This window comes from Candoia aspera, chromosome 4 (assembly GCF_035149785.1).
Source record: "Candoia aspera isolate rCanAsp1 chromosome 4, rCanAsp1.hap2, whole genome shotgun sequence".
Classification (NCBI taxonomy): domain Eukaryota; kingdom Metazoa; phylum Chordata; class Lepidosauria; order Squamata; family Boidae; genus Candoia; species Candoia aspera.
In genome coordinates, this window is record NC_086156.1 from 102,760,709 (window position 1) to 102,782,744 (window position 22,036).

At 44.1% G+C, this 22,036-nt stretch overlaps 1 protein-coding gene and 1 long non-coding RNA gene across 2 annotated transcripts; both read left to right on the forward strand.

Annotated features, from left to right (window-relative positions):
- Nucleotides 1–1,361: 1,361 nt before the first annotated feature.
- On the forward strand, nucleotides 1,362–16,651 carry LOC134496784 (cellular tumor antigen p53-like). Its single transcript, XM_063302496.1, has 6 exons — nucleotides 1,362–1,702; nucleotides 2,940–3,043; nucleotides 8,249–8,358; nucleotides 8,621–8,775; nucleotides 8,937–9,045; nucleotides 16,561–16,651. The coding sequence occupies exons 1-6, from the start codon at nucleotides 1,573–1,575 to the stop codon at nucleotides 16,649–16,651; spliced, it is 699 nt and encodes a 232-aa protein (XP_063158566.1). The 5' UTR covers nucleotides 1,362–1,572.
- A 90-nt stretch (nucleotides 16,652–16,741) lies between these two features.
- LOC134495775 (uncharacterized) lies at nucleotides 16,742–20,409 on the forward strand. Its single transcript, XR_010067843.1, has 4 exons — nucleotides 16,742–16,869; nucleotides 17,687–17,746; nucleotides 19,448–19,524; nucleotides 20,347–20,409. It is a non-coding gene; the product is annotated as an uncharacterized LOC134495775 (long non-coding RNA).
- Nucleotides 20,410–22,036: the final 1,627 nt, after the last annotated feature.

A 22,036-nucleotide genomic window follows, 5' to 3' on the forward strand; every position in this document is an offset into this window, starting at 1 on the left:
AGACACAGAGCCTCAAGCTTAACTCACTGAGGGCGATATTCGAAGTAGAATTAAATGTTATTGCATTTCTCCAGTAATATTTTAGGTGGAAGTAAGGGGAAGAGAGGTGTGTGGAATATTGTGCTTAAATTCTTGTTTTCATTTTTCATAAGTTTTGCGGCAAATATCAGATTCATGTTCAGATCTTCACGTTTCCATGGGGGAAGCATCTGTCCATATTCCAGATCCCAGCACCACTTCCATTTCCCCTTCCACAGAAGAATTTGCGGGCATGTTTGACTTTGAGCTGGATTTCAGCAGATCATTCAGATTCAGGGGTGCTTGGGTAAGGATTTAGGGGGAAGCTCTGCTTATGTAAGGATTTAGGGGGAATATGTGAGAACAGAGGGTAAGGGCAGTGACCTTGACAGAAATACAAAACTCTTACCTAGGCAAAAGGGGATGAGACATTATTTAAGTCCTGGGAAACAAGGTAACGTTTGGAAGCTGCTCAGGCAAGTGCTTCCCTGAGTCACTGAAGGATAAGAAGGAGGGGAGGTGAAGTCCAATCAGACTTGTGAGATTCTCTTATTGTAGCCTATTTCGATAAAGTGCAGCTGATCTGTGGCTCCAGGAGCTGGCTGGTTTTGGCAAACAGCTCGACTTGGGCAGTAGTGCAGAACTTGGAAAGAATGCTGAACCCATGTGAGTCAAGCTTCCTGACCAATCCAGCATCTTCCCAAGCCCATTGATCAACTGTTCAGTGGGCGTGCGATGCTGGCTGGCAAGTTTTGAAAGCAGGCTAGGCTTGTGCGGGTGATGTTGGAGACAGCAGGCTTTGAATTCTTTCAAAACTCTGCATCTGCACAAGCCCGCTGAGCAGCTGTCAGGTCTAGCCATTGGTCAAAACCACCTGCCAGTTAGGCACTGCAGTGACTGGCAGATGGTTTGTTGCTGGCTGGTGACCATTAGGAGGTGGGAGCCTGCACCCCTGAAATCAGTCCAGCATCCTTTGGCAACAAGCTAGTCCATAGCATGTTTGATTTGTGTCATCCTCTCTTTGAAGACTGTGGAGGAAAGGGGTTGGTAAAGATTTTGGGGAGGAGAGAGAGGTGTAGGGATCTGGCTGTGTAATGGTCTGTGGGAATGACCTTGGGAGACAGGAGGAGAGCCGCAGACTACTGTAGACAACCCGATGGTAAAAGATGTCTCAGCCCACAGGAGGGGGGATGGCATGGGAAATGTTTCAGAAGGCACCCTCTGTCGTTTTCTGGAGAGTAAAAGTAAAGGAGGGGAAACACACTTTCAGTCGTGCAAGGTTCTATTGAATGTAACCGAACAATAAAGATAGAGCTAGTACTCCCGGTTGTGCTTATTGTCTGGACTACCTCACAGGGCTAACAGGCTGCTAGTTCTACACTCAGAAGACAAGGGTGCTGGATTGTCACAGAAGCAAGGAAGATCTGTCTGGTTGGCCTCTTACAATAAGACTAACCTTCCTCTTCTTTCTCTCTTACCTCCTGTCCCTCAACTCAGTTCTCAGAAAAACTCAACACAGTGTACTGTCGCCGATGCATCGCCTTCCCAGTCCTCATGCGTGTGTCCCATCCACTGCCTTCTGGCTCCATCATCCGTGCCATGGCTGTGTTCAGGCACCCCAAGGATGCAGCAGAGGTAGTGAGATGCTGCCCACTTCATGAGCAACTGCTAAGAGACAGAGGTGGTGAGTTTTGGCTAAATGATGTGCTTAATCATTGGACTGCTTGGAAATAGGATGCAGCTTAGGCAGTTTCGCAAAAGGACATCCAGAACAGAACTTTTCGTTCCTTAAACTGGAGGTTGAGATGGTTTGAGCCTGGAAACCTACTGCTTCCATTTTGATCCCAAAATTTGGGAGAAAGTTTTCTCCTACAGCAGCCCCTTTAGAAAGTGATCATTGAATCTGTCAATTTCTCATTTTTACAAATTTGTCCCTTTGGGTTCATTGCACTTGGGAAGGATTTTCAAAGTGTTTGCTGAAACATATGCTGGTTTTCTGCATGTTTCTCCGAAAACATTCTTTTTGCAGTTTTGTCTAATATATTCAGTTTTTAATGAATACAGGCAATGTTTGGAATACAGGCACTGAGAATTGACCTTCTCTTGAGAATAACATCATGGTGTTTGATCACTTAACTTTTTTTTAAGAGCTTTATAATTTTTCAGGGTATAGTTAAAATACAAAATATAGAATATAGAAAAGCTAAAATACAGAACTAAAGAAAAAAAGAAAAAGTATAAAAGTGCAAAATAGAAGCAGAAAGTGACTTCCGACCTTCTCCAGTACAGATATGAATACATTTACAAATATAATCTCTTACCATTAGTTGAACCTTAGTAACATTATTTCTATCAAATGAAACCATTTAATCATTAAAACCCAAAATCAAAACTTCATTTTTTTCTGACACAAGCAAGTAGTCTAAAAGTGGTTGCCAAGTAGAAAGAAATCCAGAAACAGTATTTTCTCTTATCAGCACTGTTAACTTGGCCATTTGTCCAGCTCCATCAGTTTTATAATCCAGTCCTCCCCTGTAGGTATTTGTGGATCTTTCCATCTCTGTGCATATAAAAGTCTTGCTGCTGTAATCATGTATAAAAGCAAAGTGTTTGATCACTTAATCTTAACCTTCATGTAGACAGGGGGAAATACAGTATCATCCATCTGCATGCTGGCAGTCCAGAGCAACTTCTTTATTTAACCCCAGCTACCAGTCGGCTTAGGGGCAATTCCTCATGATACAAACGCCCATCCTTCCAGGGCTGGAAGCCGATTTTTATTATGCATCTGTGAATTCCAGGGCAGAATCATAGCTGGGGAGATGTTTCCAGATGAGCTTGGAACAGAATGAGGTCCTCCAAGTCCCCACTCTAAACCAATCACTTTCTCTTCTCTTCCTCCCAACTTTGTCTTCTGACAGATGTGGCCCATCCGGAGCACCTAATCCAGGTGGAATGGAATAACCGAGCCCAGTATTTTTCTGACTCAGAGACCAAGCGATGCAGTGTTACTGTTCCTTTTCAGGTACTCGCAGTTGTAGGGTGAAGGAGGAAAAGAGTTTGAGAGAAGTTCCCCTCCGAAGTTCATTATTTAAGATGGCTGCTGGGCAAGAATTTCTTCTATATTTCCCCCCCTCTTGATCTCATTTGGTTTCATGAAAGAGCCTTTGCTTTAGAGGGAAGAAAAGGTTGGTGAACTTCTTATGGATGAAACACAATCTTCTTTACTTAGTTAGTTAGGTAAAGGTAAAGGTTTCCCTTGACGTAAAGTCCAGTCGAATCCGACTCTAGGGGGCGGTGCTCATCTCCGTTTCTAAGCCTTGGAGCCGGCGTTGTCATAGACACTTCCGGGTCATGTGGCCAGCATGACGACTCGGAACGCCGTTACCTTCCCGCCGAAGCGGTACCTATTGATCTACTCACATTGGCATGTTTTCGAACTGCTAGGTGAGCAGGAGCTGGGACTAGCAACAGGAGCTCACCCTGCTGCGCGGTTTCGAACCGCCGACCTTCTGATCGGCAGCTCAGCGGTTTAACCCGCAGCGCCACCGCGTCCCTACTTAGTTAGTTACAAAGTAGTAAAAGGGTATGTGTGAATGCCTGGCTTTCATTGGTCAATTGCCTCTCCACCAGTCTTTTGAAGCCTCAATGGCTTCCACGCCTTCTGTCAAGTTCCTACAGCAGATATGGGGGAGTTCATCCCGTTGGGCTTTTTTTTTAAAAGATAGGAATCTTATTATTACCACTAACTGGGAGCCCTGCTGTTGAGAACTTACTGGAAAAATTATCTTACCCCTGAAGTAATTCAAGAAAATTATCCAACTAATGTCTTGTCCACATGCAGTACATCCATTAAAACTGGGACTATTCTGCTTTGGGAACTGGGTTTTGCAAAAGTTCCACTGAGTCCTTCCCAGCTCCTGCACCTGGCACCATACCTCCATCCAGCTTTCGGGAGCTCCAATGCATTTAATTTCTACCCGTCAGCTCCACCCCCATCTGGGAAATCCAATAAAAATAACAAAAACTGACCTCTTGGTTGCCAACAGTCAACAAATTTACCATCAGTATTCAAAGTCCAAAGCAAAATGGTTAATACAGAAAATACATTTAGCACTGATAGAGTGTTATACTCTCCTTCCTTAAGTAATTGTTTCAATTTATTCCCTTTCTGCCTTTTACTCCATAGGGGAGAAAGCCCCAGCCATGAACTCTAACCTCATCCTGCCTCTTTTCCACCTACAGCAATGGTTTACCTCTTCCTTTGTTCTCATACTGCCTCATGGGAGTCTGATTTTCTCAACGAAATAGACTCCTACAGCTTATTACAGACATTTTGCAACAACTTCATTGCTTCCAATAGAAGAGAGGAACTACCTCTCTTTCATTGGAAGGAGCCTCAAGGAACTTCCAAGGAGAAAACCACACACACCCTAAAATGGGCAGGGCAAGCTACTATGCATAAAACAGGAAGTAAACCCCGCATTCCCTCACCCTGATGATATTACCTAGTTGGGTAATGAAATGTCTGCACGCAAACAACCAAGCTCAGAGAGCACCAAGGACTCCACAACTTTATTGCTTACAGTATTCCCAGATTTTAATCCAACCAGGGATTAGGTTGCACACACTGGAAAATTTTGAAAGACCGTTTGGGCCCCCGAGAATTGTTTATAATTGTTTATAAAAAGTTTACTTGGTTCTTTCTATTCTTTAAACAAAGCCATATGCTTTTGGGTGCCTGATCATTCCAATCTTCAGCTCACAGTTCTTTTTCCCCAAACTATGCAAAATTAATATTTGGAGATTTGATTCAGATAGTATAGTTTATTATTGATTATCCATTAGGCCATATCAAAGTACAGGATATAAAACAATAAAACATAATACATCAATAAGACCGTATGTAAAATTAGAATAAAAGAAACAAATTAGATAAGAAAAAGAATAAAAATACAAATCATATTTCTGAATCACCCCTACAGTTTACCCCAATCAGGCTCACATATGCAAATCTCAACTGAACCTTTTTATTCAAATAAAGGGCTGTATTATATGTAAATTTTGGATTCTGTCTGCACATGAAATATGTTGTTTTAATATAAGGATCTCAAGAGGCCGTTCGTCTAATGTGCAATCTGAGATACTGATCTCTCTCTTCCTTATACAATCAAATAATATGTCTTCTATCTCTGGAGTCTTCAGCAAAGGATCGTTACCTTGTCGTGGTGCTGGAGCTTGAGCACCTCAGTGATGCCATGAGCTAAACCGTGAAGGGCCACCCAAGACGGGAAGGTCATGACAGAGAGGTCAGACTGAATGTGATCCCTGGGGAAGGTAATGGCAACCCACCCCAGTATTCTTGCCGTGAAAACTAAATGGATCAGTACAACCAGAGATATGTCGGTATACCATCGGAAGATGAGACCCCCAGGTCGGAAGATGGTCAAAATGCTACTGGGGAGGAACAGAGGATGAGTTCAACTAGCCCCAGACGTGATGACGCAGCTAGCTCAAAGCCGAAAGGACGGCTATGTCATGAGTGCCGTTGAGCTAAAGTCATCAGCGCAATGGCACTCATGACAATGACAAGGAAATAAGTGAAGGGGCACAAGTTAAGTAGCCATCAACCCACAACGACTAACGGCTAACAAACAATAGCTAAACTAATCACGGAGCCACCCAAGCCATCAGCGACAATACAACGGGGATCGCCCAGCTGAAAGCAATCAGCAGAAGAATGGAAACCTGAGGATGGGCGATCCTGGAAACCCTCAACCAATGGCAGGGCAACGCATGGGACAAAGGGGGGTGACGTGACCGTGAGCGAGGGGGCGCTGACCGGCGCGGGGTATTTAAACCCCGCACCGGCGCGCTCCTGTCACTCTCAGCTTTTTTCTACCAACGTTGTACCTAACCTGAAATAAACCAGAACCTGCTTTGCAAACCAGCGTCTGAATGTTATTCAGAGGTAGGCAGCGCATGACAGGCTAGCAGCCGACGGTGCTGGTGGTGAACGGCGAATCCGATGTTCTAAGGATCAACACATCATTGGAACCTGGAATGTAAGATCTATGAGCCAGGGCAAATTGGATGTGGTTATTGGTGAGATGTCAAGATTAATGATAGACATTTTGGGCGTCAGTGAACTGAAATGGACTGGAATGGGCCACTTCACATCAAATGACCACCAGATCTACTACTGTGGACAAGAGGACCACAGAGGAAATGGAGTAGCCTTCATAATTAATAGTAAAGTGGCTAAAGCAGTGCTTGGATACAATCCAAAAAACGACAGAATGATCTCAATTTGAATTCAGGGCAAGCCATCTAACATCACAGTGATCCAAATATACGCCCCAACCACAGATGCTGAAGAAGCTGAAGTAGAGCAGTTCTATGAGGATCTGCAGCACCTACTGGACAACACGCCTAAAAGTGATGTTATTTTCATCACGGGAGACTGGAATGCTAAGGTGGGCAGTCAAATGACACCTCGAATTACAGGTAAGTATGATCTGGGAGAACAAAACGAAGCAGGACATAGGCTGATAGAATTTTGCCAAGACAATTCACTCTGCATAACAAACACTCTCTTCCAACAACCTAAGAGACGGCTGTATACATGGACTTCACCAGATGGACAACACCGAAATCAGATTTGACTACATCCTTTGCAGCCAAAGGTGGCGGACATCTGTACAGTCGGTAAAAACAAGATCTGGAGCTGACTGTAGTTCAGATCACGAACTTTTTCTTGCACAATTTAGGATCAGACTAAAGAGATTAGGGAAGACCCACAGGTCAGCTAGATATGAGCTCACTAATATTCCTAAGGAATATGCAGTGGAGGTGAAGAATAGATTTAAGGGACTGGACTTAGTAGACAGGGTCCCGGAAGAACTCTGGACAGAAGCTCGCAGCATTGTTCAGAAGGTGGCAACAAAATACATCCCAAAGAAAGAGAAAACCAAGAAGGCAAAATGGCTGTCTGCTGAGACACTAGAAGTAGCCCAAGAAAGAAGGAAAGCAAAAGGCAACAGCGATAGGGGGAGATATGCCCAATTAAATGCAAAATTCCAGAGGTTAGCCAGAAGAGATAAGGAATTATTTTTAAACAAGCAATGCGCGGAAGTGGAAGAAGACAATAGAATAGGAAGGACAAGAGACCTCTTCCAGAAAATTAGAAACATTGGAGGTAAATTCCAGGCCAAAATGTAATATGATCAAAATGGGTATGATCAAAAACAAAGATGGCAAGGACCTAACAGAAGAAGAAGAGATCAAGAAGAGGTGGCAAGAATATACAGAAGACTTGTATAGGAAAGATAACAATATCGGGGATAGCTTTGACGGTGTGGTCAGGGAGCTAGAGCCAGACATCCTGAAGAGTGAGGTTGAATGGGCCTTAAGAAGCATTGCTAATAACAAGGCAGCAGGAGACGACGGCATCCCAGCTGAACTGTTCAAAATCTTGCAAGATGATGCTGTCAAGGTAATGCATGCTATATGCCAGCAAATTTGGAAAACACAAGAATGGCCATCAGATTGGAAAAAATCAACTTATATCCCCATACCAAAAAAGGGAAACACTAAAGAATGTTCAAACTATCGAACAGTGGCACTCATTTCACATGCCAGTAAGGTAATGCTCAAGATCCTGCAAGGTAGACTTCAGCAGTTCATGGAGTGAGAATTGCCAGATGTACAAGCTGGGTTTAGAAAAGGCAGAGGAACTAGAGACCAAATTGCCAATATTCGCTGGATAATGGAAAAAGCCAGGGAGTTTCAGAAAAACATCTATTTCTGTTTTATTGACTATTCTAAAGCCTTTGACTGTGTGGACAATTTAATAGGATAAATAACGATAAATATAACCCACACAGACAAAAGCTCTTTTGGGGTCCTCCATCATGTTAAATGTGGGAAGGGCTCCTGAGAACAAAACGTTTAAGAAACACCGGCCTAAGACAACAAAGAAACTGCTTCCTCTTGAAGCCTACTCACTAGCTGAATATTTGCTACTACAGTTTACGCTCTGACTGTGCTCGGGAGCTCCATGCCAAAAGACATATTAATCTTCAAATTGGTTACATTCTCTCACAGGTTGCAGTTAAGGTCTATGTTTTGCTGTCCACACCTAACTTTTTGCTACGGCCACCTAAGCCTATCTGAAGCTTCCCTCTTTAGTGGGGGGAGGCTGATGTGTAATTTTCTCTTTCCTCTGCAGGAGTCCCGTAAAAGCAGCATTGTTTGGTACAAGTACATGTGTTCAACAAGCTGTTTTGTTGGCATGAACCGGCGTCCCATTTTAACCACCATCACCCTGGAGTCTCCACAGTCAGTATCTATTCCTGGTGTTCTTCGAAGTATGGCAGTGCCCAGCTTGGGGAACGTGGGAGCCAAAACCTCTCATTTCTCATGCATGACAAATGGGGTGTTGGGGGTTGAAGGAAGCTGTGCCATGAACCAGAGCTCCTGGATCCTCTGAAAAATAAGTGGGGGGACCATTTGGTATGGGGTCCCTGGGCCGCTGGGCCACAAGATTTCAGCTAATAAACTTTCTACTTATTTTCTGCCCACCCAATTTTTTCTCTCACAGAGGATCGATTATTGGACAACGGTGCTTTGAAGTTGAAATATATCGGAGAGGTATGCCACCTAGCCCAGGAATCTGGAGACCTAGTATTTCTAGACTGGAAGAAAAGTTACATCACTTGGACCTGGAAGGGTTGGAAGAAGATTTGGAAAGGCAGGGTAGGTAATTTTAGAATCATGCACTGTTGGGGAGAAGGAGTAGAAGGGATCAGAGGGCTGGGGAGGTCACAAATAGAGAGAGATGAAAAAAAGACTGGATGGGAAGGAAGTTCCCTATTTCAGCCTCTTTGGGGCTGCCATGCTTTCCCTCTTCTTTGGAGGTGCACCCACGTGTAAAGAAAAGGGGGGCTTTGATCATGTGGTTGCAGTTGCCATCTTCAGTACCCCCCTCACCACCACAGATGACCCTGGCTCCCTGTGGGAGCCACGGTGAGGAAGAAGCAGCTCAGTGTACTTCTTCTTTGCTTTCTCCCACCCTCCCTCAGTTCTGGTGGCCTGGGAAGTGTGGTGCTTGAATTGTCTCAACATTGGGGGCCCACGTAAGAAGTTGTCTTGGTGCTCAAAGAGGTCCACTAATATCCTTAGTTCTTTCATGGGAAAGGTGGGATTCAGAAGAAGCTAAATGTAAGGAATGCCTAAGACTAAATAAAAGACTCAGACTCTAAATCAAGTTTAAGCTCTGGCTTTTATTTAGAATAGAATGCACACCAGTAAAAAGCTGAGAGTGAGGGAGGCGCGCCAAAAGTTGAATTAAATAGCCTTGCGCCAAACAGCGCTCCACCCCCACACTCCCCGGATGTGCCCTACGAGTTCCACGGAGTGACAGATCATCAAGACTTGATAGGTGAGAGGTCGTCCAGCCCCATTCGCCCCGGGCATCGCCCTGTTTATCTTCCTGCGAGGTAATGGTCCATTACCAGGCGATTAGACCTCAATATTCCTCGAAAGCCCGGATGCGCCCTTCCGAACCTCGCCCTGATCATTTCCTTGACAATGTTGTCAATGGTCGATTACCAGGCGATGAGACCTTGTTGTTCAATAGATCTCCCAATCCCATTATCTTCTTTGTCTGGTTTATCGCCCACACCTCTCCAGTCATTGACACGCATCCGCGCTTTGTCATGCGAGCCGTTACAATGTCGCAAACATCGCATTGGCGATCATGACACTAAATGTTCAAATACCTCAAGAGGAAAGTGGTGTCCTGCTGGCCTTGCAAGAATAGAAGACTAGACCACACTGTGTTGATAAGCTGAGCTTAAATAAATAAATGCTGTGCCTTCAAGTCGGTCTTGACTCTTGGCAACTGCCTGGACAAGACCCTGCAGTCTTCTTGACTACATTTTCAGAAGTGACTTGCCATTGCTTTCTTTCTGGGGCTGAGATAGAGTGACTGGCCAAAAGTCACCCACTAGCTTTATGCTGGATAGATTATACTTTATAGATTAGTCTATTTGACCATATCAAAACATCAACTGCAGTAAAATACAATAAGACAGAATAAGGTAAGATACAATACAATGGGATAAAATAGGCTAGAATGAGATAAAATAGATAGAATATAGTAAGATAGGGTAAAATGAGAATAAAAGATAAGGTAAAATAGTATACAATAAAATGTAATAGAGATATATGATAAGATGAATATTAAACTCAGACAATATTGGTTTAGGTGAATTGTATGCAACCCCAATGAGTTCTATAAAATGTATTCTCTGTGGGCGAAACACGATTGTTTCTCTGCACACCTGGGTGACAGAACGACACTCCACAAAGAAAGCACAGTGACTTCACCAACCCCTGTGGGCATCCTGGATCCAAGGGTACTAAAGCTCTTACTGCCTCTGTCAGCCCCAACTCAAAATCCACATCTATTATCATCTACTTCCAGGCACAGAATGGCATCAGGGCACCAAATGAACAATATGTGAAATGATACAGCCTGCATATTACAAAGGGTGTGGACAGGTGGATGGGAGTCACTATAACAAACAGCTTGGGACATCGATAATTAGCGGAGTGGCAGAACACCGGTCAAGCAAAAAAGCCAAGGCCGTTTGCCTCAATGAGGGTATAGATTTAGGGACTACTCTTGGAGAGGTGGAGATGAGGAGGCCCAGTCCGCATGAACCTGTGCAACTCCAAGAATTTTTGATTTTGAAGCTTCTCGTAAATTCAGAGGGCTATTAGGACATGAATTGGAAGCAGAGAGATCCACCAAATCAGACGCTGCCTCAGAATTTTTATAGCTCTTGATTTTTTTATAGCAGCTGTGGGAGAGCCAAGAAATTGCTCTTTTTCAGGATTACCTTCACATTGTTGCTTCAAATTAGGATTATCGTCCTGAATATTTCGTAGGGCAAAATTTATTAACGGCTTGGCTGCTTGACAAGTTGTCATTAAGGCTTCTCTCAGAACATCTGATCTCTGAAGGATATCGGCCTGCCTTGAGTCTAACGGAGCACCGAAGGAGTTGATCAGGCTTTCTTCAAGAGAATCGTTTGCCAGCTGTGTAGTTGTAGGGTGGGCTAGTTGTGTGCTTGAACGTTTCTTTGGCAGAGGCTCTGCTGCTGAAAAGTCCTTGGAATCGTCTGGGGGGTTTTACTATTGTATTTTAAAGCGCCAGTACCCTCTTGGCTGCGCTGAGCCACAAGTGATCTAACTTCTTCAAAGTGAAAAACACGGACTGTAAAGATTGAAAATGTGCTCAAAAAAGGTTTCATTTTGAAGAGCATGCTGGGTACCACAGACTGTCCAAATGTCAGCAGGACTCAACTATAATTGCCTCTGGATGGAAGCCATTCTACCTTTTGTAAGTCCATAGATTTCCTTTCACAGTGTAAAAGCTGACTTAAGGACTGAATAGTGGCTTTTTTTGATCCCCATCTGCCTCTGTTTGTTCTGTTGTTTAAGAATTGCAAAGTTATCTTATTAGTTTGTAGAAGACATTTTCTTAATGGATACTTTTCATCCTTCACTCCTTTCTCTGTGGAGCTGCTTATCTTTTCCTTCCCCCTGCTGGCACTCCCTCTCAAGGGCATGGATTTGGAGATAAATTCTTCCTTTCCTCTGTTGGCTGCATGTAAAGCACAGTCATTTAATTTGGTAGGGTAAATAATATGATTAGGCTGGCCCTCAGTAAATTTCGTGAAGGATTCTTTTAGGGAGTCAACTTCATCCTTAATCGTAGTCAGCAAGTCAAAAATCGAGAGAACGGTCTGTGCAGTCAGTAGGCTATGCCTAGTTATAAAGCCCAGTGCATTTTGTTCTTTCGGGGATTTAGGGTTAGAATCCATGTCTCCCTCCTGTATAAATCGTTCAGCGGCTGAGCTAACAGCAACTGCCTGTGGAGAGGAAGCATCCTCTATCAGTGATGAGGAAAGGTCTAGAAGTTGCTGGCTTTCGATCTCAGCCTGCAAATCCCACTCAAGCAGGTCGTATCTGTCTGTTAGATAAAGCAGGGGAATGGTACTTACAAGGGAGACTTGCTTGCTTGTAATAAATCTATCAACCTTCTGCTGTTTTAATGGCTTGGCTGATAGTTGTGTTCCAGACGGCGTTCTCTGTCGCTTCTTTCGTTTTCCCATGTTGACCGTGGTAATAGGTATGATTTAAAAAGTATGAATGGAAGAGCCCATTACGGAGGCTACGGCTTCGTCGCCATCTTGGGGGTGGGGGATTGGCCTAGCTTTATGCCTAACGCAGGACTAAAACGCACAGTAGCCTGGTGCTTTTTTAGTCTATCCAAAAGCAAAAATGTGTGCCAGTCACAGGGGTATAAGTTGGAGAGAGACCCCTTTAAAATCATGTTTGATTTGAACGTGTCCCTCCTACATAGCACAGCTAAGTAACTGTTTGAATTCTTGAGGGCCCATCAGGATGGCAATCAACGATTTGGGCTTTTCTCCTTGTAGAGGATCATGTTGCACAGAAGAAGGACCACTTTAATTCCGGTGTGTCCTGGAAGAGGCTGCACTCCCCCGCCTCCCCAGAAAGGGGTGCAGTCAAGGCATGTACTGTATTTTGTTACTGTGTCGGTGGGGTGAATGTGTGGGACAATACTAGCTAGGCTAGTATTTTGCCTAACAGCAAAACTTGCAGGAGCAAAAGATGAACCTGCCTCCCCTATCAAGTGCAGCTAAATGAACGATTGAGTGGCTCTAGCTTCTCTCGTCATAGATTATCATTTTGTGCAGAAACACAAGGATGTACTGCTACAACGTGTCTCTAGGGCACCCGAAGTCCTGGATGGTCTGATTGGCATTGCTTGGGATGATGTTCAGTACCAGGATATAATGTCTGAGCCTACGGACTGTTTGAGGATGGAGAGACTATACATGATGGTGCCCAGCTGGCGGGAACTAGAAGGCGGGCCTTCTCCTCCATAGCGCCTGCCCTCTGGAACATCCTCCCTCCAGAAACTAGGATGTCCCTGACCCTGCTGGCCTTTCGTAAGGCCGTGAACACCTGGCTTTGTGCCCGGGCCTGGGGCCTCGAGCGTGTGGATGGTCCCGTCTCTTGGCTGTATTAATATCCATGCATTGCTCACTTGGCAGCCCTGTATATTTATTTTGTATTTATTTTATATTTTAAGTGTTTTAATTGTAATTGTTTTCATTGTTTTATGGTTTTATTGTTGTAAGCTGCCCAGAGTCACTCGCTGAGATGGGCGGCTATAGAAATCAAATCAAATCAAATCAATCAATCAATAAAAAGAATACATGAAAGCTACATGAAAATCCATAGACTAGAGTTGGTTTCTTATTTCCAGTTCCTTGTTTGAACCAAAATTTTAAAAAAAGACCAGTAAAATAAATATAAACCTAAACTTTATATGCTGTTGGATTTAAGATTTAACATAAAGCTAATCCATATCATATAATCATTACAATATGACTTTCAAAATAAATGGTAAATTCAATATAACAAAAATAATTTTCTTGGTATATGAAAATGTAATGTATATAACCATTAAATATTTTGCATTTGTTGCATCCCACTTTGAATATTGGGTATCTGCACCTTAAAACATCTTTGGAGTCCCCAGATGATACACCAACATGCCCAGGAGTGAGTTTGCAGTAATCTCTCTCACAAGAAGGGTTTTTTTTAAATGTCACAGCTCACTTTCCGTAAAACCTATTCTCATCCCCAGATGAATTGAATTAAATAATTAATAGAGATGACCAACAATTATTACTGCAATTATTTCTTTTTAAAACATGAATGACTTTATTTCACCAGATTATAATTGTGGAATAACATTGTTATTTATGCCTGAGTGTTTACAAATCAACTGAAAATTATTCAGAATTATTTTTTTTTTAAAGTCTCTGTGGTCAACTTTTCTGCTTACCTACCAAATTTGTTAAAATTGAAACACAGTCTAAGGTAGAAAACGGACAAGAAGAATAAGACCGAGAAGAAAATAAATTAAATGTAGATACACCAGATTCTCTTACTCTAGATGAGGTGTGGCCCATGTAACCTCAGTCTGTACCAAGACTGCTGCCTAAGCTTTATGCCCACACATGCCCACGTGGGCCAGAGCATCATTGACTCCTGTTCATGTCCTCCATGGACCTTTAAATTAAAGAAACATTAATTAAAATTTTAATGGTGATACGTTCCTGGAACAGAGGAGGAAATGTATGAAAAATGCCATTTTTATGTTCTTGGCATTGTGATGCCAAGCAGAATAATACTGGAAGATCAAGATGATGACAAGTTTACAGGTACAGAGTGGAAATTTATTTATTCTAGAGCAGTTCAGATACAACTATGGATAAGATGAAAGTCCGATATCAAGCCATGTTTGTGGTATGCTAGGTCCTTGGGAGTCTTCTCCCTTGCCACCACCCTCCCACTTAGATCTGGTGATGTGAGTTATTACTTTTTTGCTGCTTGGCTGGTCATTTTCTGAATCTTAGTCTGATTATTCCATGATTGGGTTTTTTTTCCTTCTGATTGACTCTGCTTATTGAGAGGGCGATCAATTGTCAGGAGAGCCCCAAGGTAAAGATTGAAGGCATAACTCTGCACGGAACCCCCTCCCAACCTTAATGTGAGCTGGTGAAGGCACTGGGGCTATCCTGTTATTCTAGGACCGTCAGAAATAGTAGCATAATATAATTAATAATATCCTATCCTCTGATACCTTCAGGACTGTGTGTTCCACACAGACGAGAAAGTTTTGGTATTAGGGTCCCAATACCAGTTAGTGATGGGGGCCAAATTCAAAGCCCGCTGTTGTTGAGAATTGAGTCTGGTTCTGTCCCATTGGATCCCAGAAAAGGTGAGATTGGCTCTATCAATAACAGCCTTCTGGAGACTGGTTAAAACTGAGTTATTCCAGAGGGCTTTGGAGTGCATTGTGACATCAACAGGGCTGTGCACTATGATTTTAATTTTTAACATTAATTTATAGCAACATGTTTTATTCACTGTAAGTCTTTTAACACTGCTGGGTCTTTTAAATTGCCTTTTAAAATTGCTGTGAATTACCAATAATTGCAAGAGCTGGAGGTATAAGGTAAAGGTAAAGGTTTCCCTTGACGTAAAGTCCAGTCGAGTCCGACTCTAGGGGGCGGTGCTCATCTCCGTTTCTAAGCCTTGGAGCCGGCGTTGTCATAGACACTTCCGGGTCATGTGGCCAGCATGACGACTCGGAACGCCGTTACCTTCCCGCCGAAGCGGTACCTATTGATCTACTCACATTTGCATGTTTTCGAACTGCTAGGTGGGCAGGAGCTGGGATTAACAACGGGAGCTCACCCCGCTGCGCGGTTTCGAACCGCCGACCTTCCGATCAACAGCTCAGCGGTTTAACCCGCAGCGCCACCGCGTCCCATCAATTGAAGGCATACTCACTGTACCCAACTGCCTCCCAACCTTTAATGTGAGCTGGTGAAGGTACTGTGGCTATCCAGTAATTCTAGGACCGTCAGAAATAGTAGTATAATATAACTAATAATATCCTATAATTTCACTCCTTCAGGACGGTCTGTTTCACCTGAACTTGAGTATGGCTCAGCACCTTCCAAGCCTCCTATTCGGCGCCCGATGCCAGCTAGTGACAGAGGCCGAATTCAAAGCCCGCTGTTGTCGAGCAGTGAGTCCAGTTCTTTCCCATTGGATCCCGGGAAAGGTGAGATTGGGAGGTATACAAATGGAATAATACAATAAATTACAATACAGTATACTGTACAGCTGAGCAAAGTAAAGACATAATCTAAAAATTTGGCATTTGATCTAATGTTTAACAAATAATTTTTTTTTCTGATTGACTCTGCTTATTGAAAGGGAGATCGATTCTTGAGGAGAGCCCCAAAGTAAAAATTGAAGGCATACTCACTGTACCCAACTGCCTCCCAACCTTTAATGTGAGCTGGTGAAGGTACTGTGGCTATCCAGTAATTCTAGGACCGTCAGAAATAGTAGTATAATATAACTAATAATATCCTATAATTTCACTCCTTCAGGACGGTCTGTTTCACCTGAACTTGAGTATGGCTCAGCACCTTCCAAGCCTCCTATTCGGCGCCCGATGCCAGCTAGTGACAGAGGCCGAATTCAAAGCCCGCTGTTGTCGAGCAGTGAGTCCAGTTCTTTCCCATTGGATCCCGGGAAAGGTGAGATTGGCTCTATCAATTACAGCCTTCTAGAGACTGGTTACAATTGAATTATTCCAGAGGGCTTTGGAGTGCATTGTGACATCAACAGAGTTCTGTACTATGATTTTAATTTCTAACATTAATTTATAGTGAATGTTTTATTCACTATACGTCTTTTAACGTTAACAAGATTGATGGTATCAAAAGCCGCTGAGAGGTCAAGTAGAGCAAGGATGGATGCGCTACCCCCATCCCCACATTGCTGAAGCTCTTGACTCCCAAGTCCTCCCACTTGCGGACGTTTTCCGCTTTGCGCCTTTTTCCTCCCCAGGTTCAGCCTCCAGTTTCTGCGGAAGAAGCGCAATGGCGAAGAACGTACGCTGCCTCCTCGGGGATGCCCTGGAGGACTTGACGGAGGCTGAGCTCCGAAAGTTCAAGGCGAAGCTCCACCAATTCTCGGTGAAATCCGGCTACGTTAATATCCCCAAAGGGTGGCTGGAGAAGGCGGACGCGTTGGATCTGAGCGAGGTCCTGGTCGGTTACTACGGCGAGGATTACGCCCTGGCGGTGACGGCCGCGGTGCTGTCCGAGAGCAACTGCAAGCCCCAGGCGAAGACGCTTCTCAGCGCCACCGGGAAAGGTAGCGCGTGGGACGGGCGGTGTCGGCAGCGGAAGAGGGAACTGGGCGGATCCAAGGTCTTCTCCCCCCGGTGCGTTGGACCTTAGTTCGCAGCCCAAGCTCTTCGGGGACGTGGAAGCCCCGTGCGCCTGGAGGACCACAGGTGTGGGGAGGTTGCGCCAGTTCTTGTGTCATGATCACCGTTCAATAGGAATCTGAGCAATTTTATCCACCAGGTGTCAAGAACAGTCCTCACACTGACCCTGCAGATGCTCCCAAGGTCTGTCCTGCCCTAGGAGAGGTCACGTTGCTCTGAAGAGAGCCACTGGCCAATGCTCAGAGGAAAGAATAACAGCAGAGAAATAAGCATGTTTCGCTTCTCTTATCACCGCAATAATAGAGGCTCTTACCTATATCTGGTCAGATTCACTCCTCGCTTTCCTCCAGCAGCGCTCTAAGCATTGTGTCATCCGATGGAGGCCCTCCAAAAACCAGGGAGCACAGCAGAGTCTGCACACACAGAGAGTCTCCGTAGATGCAATCCAATCTAAAGCTGCCACCACAGCTTCATGCTAGGTGGAGACCAAGGACTCAGTCGAACTGGGTACCAGAGCCTCGGGTATAATCCCAAGCTGAAACCCAATGGGGTCCATCCGGCTGATCATATAGATCCAGCCTCCTTGTGCAGTTCACCTGCTGCCGCCACCTTCCACAGATTTTCCAGCTTCTCATTTTGAGCTGATCTATGCACACGTAATCTTTTAGAAAATCAGACAAAATTCCGTGTATTGTCCATTTATTGCTGGTTTCACGTGGTAGCCTCTTTTTTTATTTCCAGGTGCTTGCATTTCGGTTCCGAATCCCATGCCCCCTTTCAGCACCCACTCAGGAAAAGCTGGTGAGTTCTTTAAGATATCCAAGCTAGGAATCAACGTGCATGACTGTATAATTGCCATATCCTCTCACTTGGACCCCATGCATCTTAGAACAGATTGAAGTGGAACTTCAGTTTCATGCCAATCTGATTTCTCCCTAGAACTCCAAGGAACTCCAAGATGACATAGAATCCTGGTAGAGAAAACCTATTTGCACATATAGACAATGGGCAACAAAGCACTCACCCATTTTCTCTTCAGGAGCCAGTCTGGGAAACCCATCTCTTCCCATTCGCTGAAGTAGAAGCCAAATGTGAAAGGTGCTGACTCTGTGGCTCACATTATTTCATAAGGACTTTCTTCACCTTTCTTCTTCCACCTCATACCTTGGGTTCAATTTTTTCAAAGTTATTTGTATAGAATGGTACAAGCTTGGCTCAGCCACACTGAGCCTACTACAACCAAGGTGTTTGTTGTCTCCCACAGCAGTATTCATAGAACCCCACAATTACATTAAAATTATTTTTATTTGAAAAATTAAATGATTGTAACCTGATGATTGAGGAGGGGTGGAACCAATGCCTCTCTAAAAGGGGAGGAAGAATTCACCATTGCTACAACCCACCCGCACGTCACCCTCTGGGCATCCTTAGCTAGCCAGGAGGGGAATGGTTCTAAGGAGCAGGTGGCTGAGCTTACAGTCATAAGGGCCCCGTCCACTTCCTCAGGCCCAACCGGTTGAAACCATTTCCAGATAACAAGGCAAGACTGTGCCCCAGCCATCTCTGCAGGACCTGCACCATAGCTGGCATCTAACTGGGAACATATTCAAGCAACTTTGTCTGACAGATGCTCTGCAAATTACTCCGCACAGCCTTGTAGAAAAATCTCTGCGTCCCCCTTACCCAAAAGGGCTACACACTGAAACCCAGCTTGGCACATTTCCAAGAGGGGGACCCCCCTTCTGAACCCAAGCAGGTCTTGGTAATACATGCCAGGTCAGCCGTCATACCCATGATTAGATCACAGATGAGGGGGGCTTTCTTAAGGCTGACCTGGCATTTAGTAGCAGCAGCTGAAAGCCAGGGCCTCTGAAGGTCCACTGACCAGGCAATCAGCGCCTTACCCGAGAGTGGCTAGATGGTGCCTGGCTGGAAAGGAGACTGGAAAGACCATCTGTATGAAGCCTTGAAGAAAATAGCTTGGGACCTGATCAGAGAACTGATGGGTACTGTAATGCTATTGAATGTCCACTCTCTGCTATGTGTGAATTGTTTGTTCACTTGCACAATAACCGCAGAAAAGCTGATTAAAATCTATTAGGAACAGAGACGCCAACAGGTTTAGGTGTCCTGCAAAAAAGTTATCTGCTCCACAGAGAGCAGCAAAGTCTAGCTTAGACTTTGGCTCTAAGATCTGCTATCAGAACCAGTAGACTTCATCACCTCTCTACTCTTCTACACTGTTTACTTGTATCCATACTAAACCCTGCCAGCTGCCCTACTGGATTTGCCCCTCATTCCCATGTGTTTTATTCTTTCAGCGTCCTTCCCCTGGTTTGTACTCACACTGTACGCTTTTAGATCTTTACTCCTGGGCTGTGAAAAAGTAGCTGTAAGGCAGGAGATGGGGTCTAAATGGGAACTGCTCGCTTTCTCCGGGACAGGAAATGATTTGTTTGTCAAGAAGGAAAAGATAATTCTGCCTTACTTCTCTTTGTGCAGAAAGAAAGAGCAGCAGCAAACAGGACCTGATTCCCGACCCTTTTGCAAAGGGGAAATGCTTGTGCGTCAAAGTAAAGGTGAGAACCTTCCCCTCCTCATACAGGGAGCAGAGCCTGAACCAAGAAAGCAAAAGAGTTGATAAATGCTTGGTTATATACTGTACAGCGGTGTTTCCCAACCTTGGCAACTTTAAGATGTGTGGACTTCAGCTCCCAGAATTCCCCAGCCAGCATGGGGATGCAGTATTATCCTGAAGTGGTGGTGGCCAAAGAATTACTGATCCCACGATGGCCACCCTGGTTAAGAATGCTGCGTAGCTCTTCTAACCCATCTGTGAAATCTCTCAAAAAGTCAAATGGAAGAGCTTTGTTGAATGTGAACCTCAAGAGAAAGAGTCTAAATATGTTCCATGCCACACAGGGTTTTATCTCAGAAAGGAGGCTAACCTAGCGATGCAGCCCTAACGATGGGCTGGGGAAACAGGTTTTCATTTCAAAATACTGGGGTGATTTATGTGTACATCTCGGAGAAGAAGCATCCACTCCTATCCTGGGAAGAAATTACAAACTGGGAAGCAACTGTATCCAGATCCATCCATCCCTCCCTCCCTCCCTCCCTCCCTCCCTCCCTCCCTCCCTTCCTTCCTTCCTTCCTTCCTTCCTTCCTTCCTTCCTTCCTTCCTTTATTTTCTTTGAAAAGCCAACAAGTTAAGAACCAGTTTTCTAGGGTGAGAGTCCTCAGCTTTTAGAGCTATGGTCCAGAACATCCAAATGATATGTCAGTTCTTCATTCTCACTCTTCCTTCCACAGACCTTTCTTATTTTACCACACAGTTTTACACTCCTCACTGCTTTACCATGCTGTGATGGACCCATTTTTAATACAATACTGTTTTCCAGGATTGCTCCGAAATACAACCAACTCTTGTGCAAGATGCTAAGAGGACTCTGAAGACATACAGGTAAGGATTTGGAATAATCATTACGGATCAGCTTTCCATCTTTCTTGACCTCTGAATTTTATTACAGCGAGCCCGAATTCCCATCCCACCTTCTTCCAATTACTTTGTGTTTTAGATATCCATATTACTGTTCTTGCTATACGAGCAATATTTGTCAGCTTGAAAATTTAGCTCTGTTTCAGCAGCCATCTTTTATGATGTGATTTTTAAAATCCCTGTATGTAGCATATTGCTTAAGAATGATTAACAGTATGTTTGTTTTGCAATGAAATTAAGCATAAGAATATAAGAGTCCTGCTGAATTAAGCCAATGTCCTTCTTAGCCCAGCATTAGGTCTCACGCAGTGGCTAACCAGATACTTTTTTTCACAAATAGCGAGAGGTTGTTGCTTCATAGCAGCTGGAATTCAAGTCATGCTGCCTGTGATTCTGAAGGTAGCGACAGCCATTAACACCATTAGCTACTGATAGCCTGATTCTCCATGAATTTGTCCATTCCCAACTGGCAGATATCAGCCCATTTGATGGCAGCAAATTTGACAATTTAACAATGTGTTGTTTAAAGTATTTTCTTTTATTTATCCCAAATTCTCTTAGTTTAGGTTTAATGAATGAACTAAGGAATGCAGTGGAACATTAGCCTGTAACAATTACATATGATTATAATTATGATCATGTCATAATTAGTTATATCCAATAAAAACCTATGAGTTACATCCTGTCTGCCTTATCACTGAGGAATATAAACAATAGCCCTCAAATCATGTGTGGTGCCCTCTGCCCCCATCCCAGCCTTGGGTGCAGCCCTCACAACAGTTGCTGATGGACTGTGACAACTGAGGAGCCTTATGATGAAGGTGAAAGAAGAAAGTGCAAAAGCTGGTTTGCAGCTAAACCTCAAAAAAACCAAGATTATGGCAACCAGCTTGATTGATAACTGGCAAATAGAGGGAGAAAATGTAGAAGCAGTGAAAGACTTTGTATTCCTAGGTGCAAAGATTACTGCAGATGCTGACTGCAGTCAGGAAATCAGAAGACGCTTAATCCTTGGAAGAAGAGCAATGACAAATCTCGATAAAATAGTTAAGAGCAGAGACATCACGCTGACAACAAAGGCCCGCATAGTTAAAGCAATGGTGTTCCCCGTAGTAACATATGGCTGCGAGAGCTGGACCATAAGGAAGGCTGAGCGAAGGAAGATCGATGCTTTTGAACTGTGGTGTTGGAGGAAAATTCTGAGAGTGCCTTGGACTGCACGAAGATCAAACCAGTCCATCCTCCAGGAAATAAAGCCAGACTGCTCACTTGAGGGAATGATATTAAAGGCAAAACTGAAATACTTTGGCCACATAATGAGAAGACAGGACACCCTGGAGAAGATGCTGATGCTCGGGAGAGTGGAGGGCAAAAGGAAGAGGGGCCGACCAAGGGCAAGGTGGATGGATGATATTCTAGAGGTGACGGACTCGTCCCTGAGGGAGCTGGGGGTGTTGACGACCGACAGGAAGCTCTGGCGTGGGCTGGTCCATGAAGTCACGAAGAGTCAGAAGCGACTAAACGAATAAACAACAAAAGAGGGGAATTAAGAAATGAACAGTTATCATAGTTCTTCTATTCAATCATTTTTG

What these genes read in the sequence shown, in the direction of transcription:
- LOC134496784 (XM_063302496.1), top strand. Translation starts at nt 1,573, where the DNA reads ATGCGTGTGTCCCATCCACTGCCTTCTGGCTCCATCATCCGTGCCATG. An exon ending in ACTGCTAAGAGACAGAGGTG is followed by an intron (nt 1,703 to 2,939) that starts GTGAGTTTTGGC and finishes GTCTTCTGACAG; the next exon opens with ATGTGGCCCATCCGGAGCAC. An exon ending in ATCACCCTGGAGTCTCCACA is followed by an intron (nt 8,359 to 8,620) that starts GTCAGTATCTAT and finishes TTTCTCTCACAG; the next exon opens with AGGATCGATTATTGGACAAC.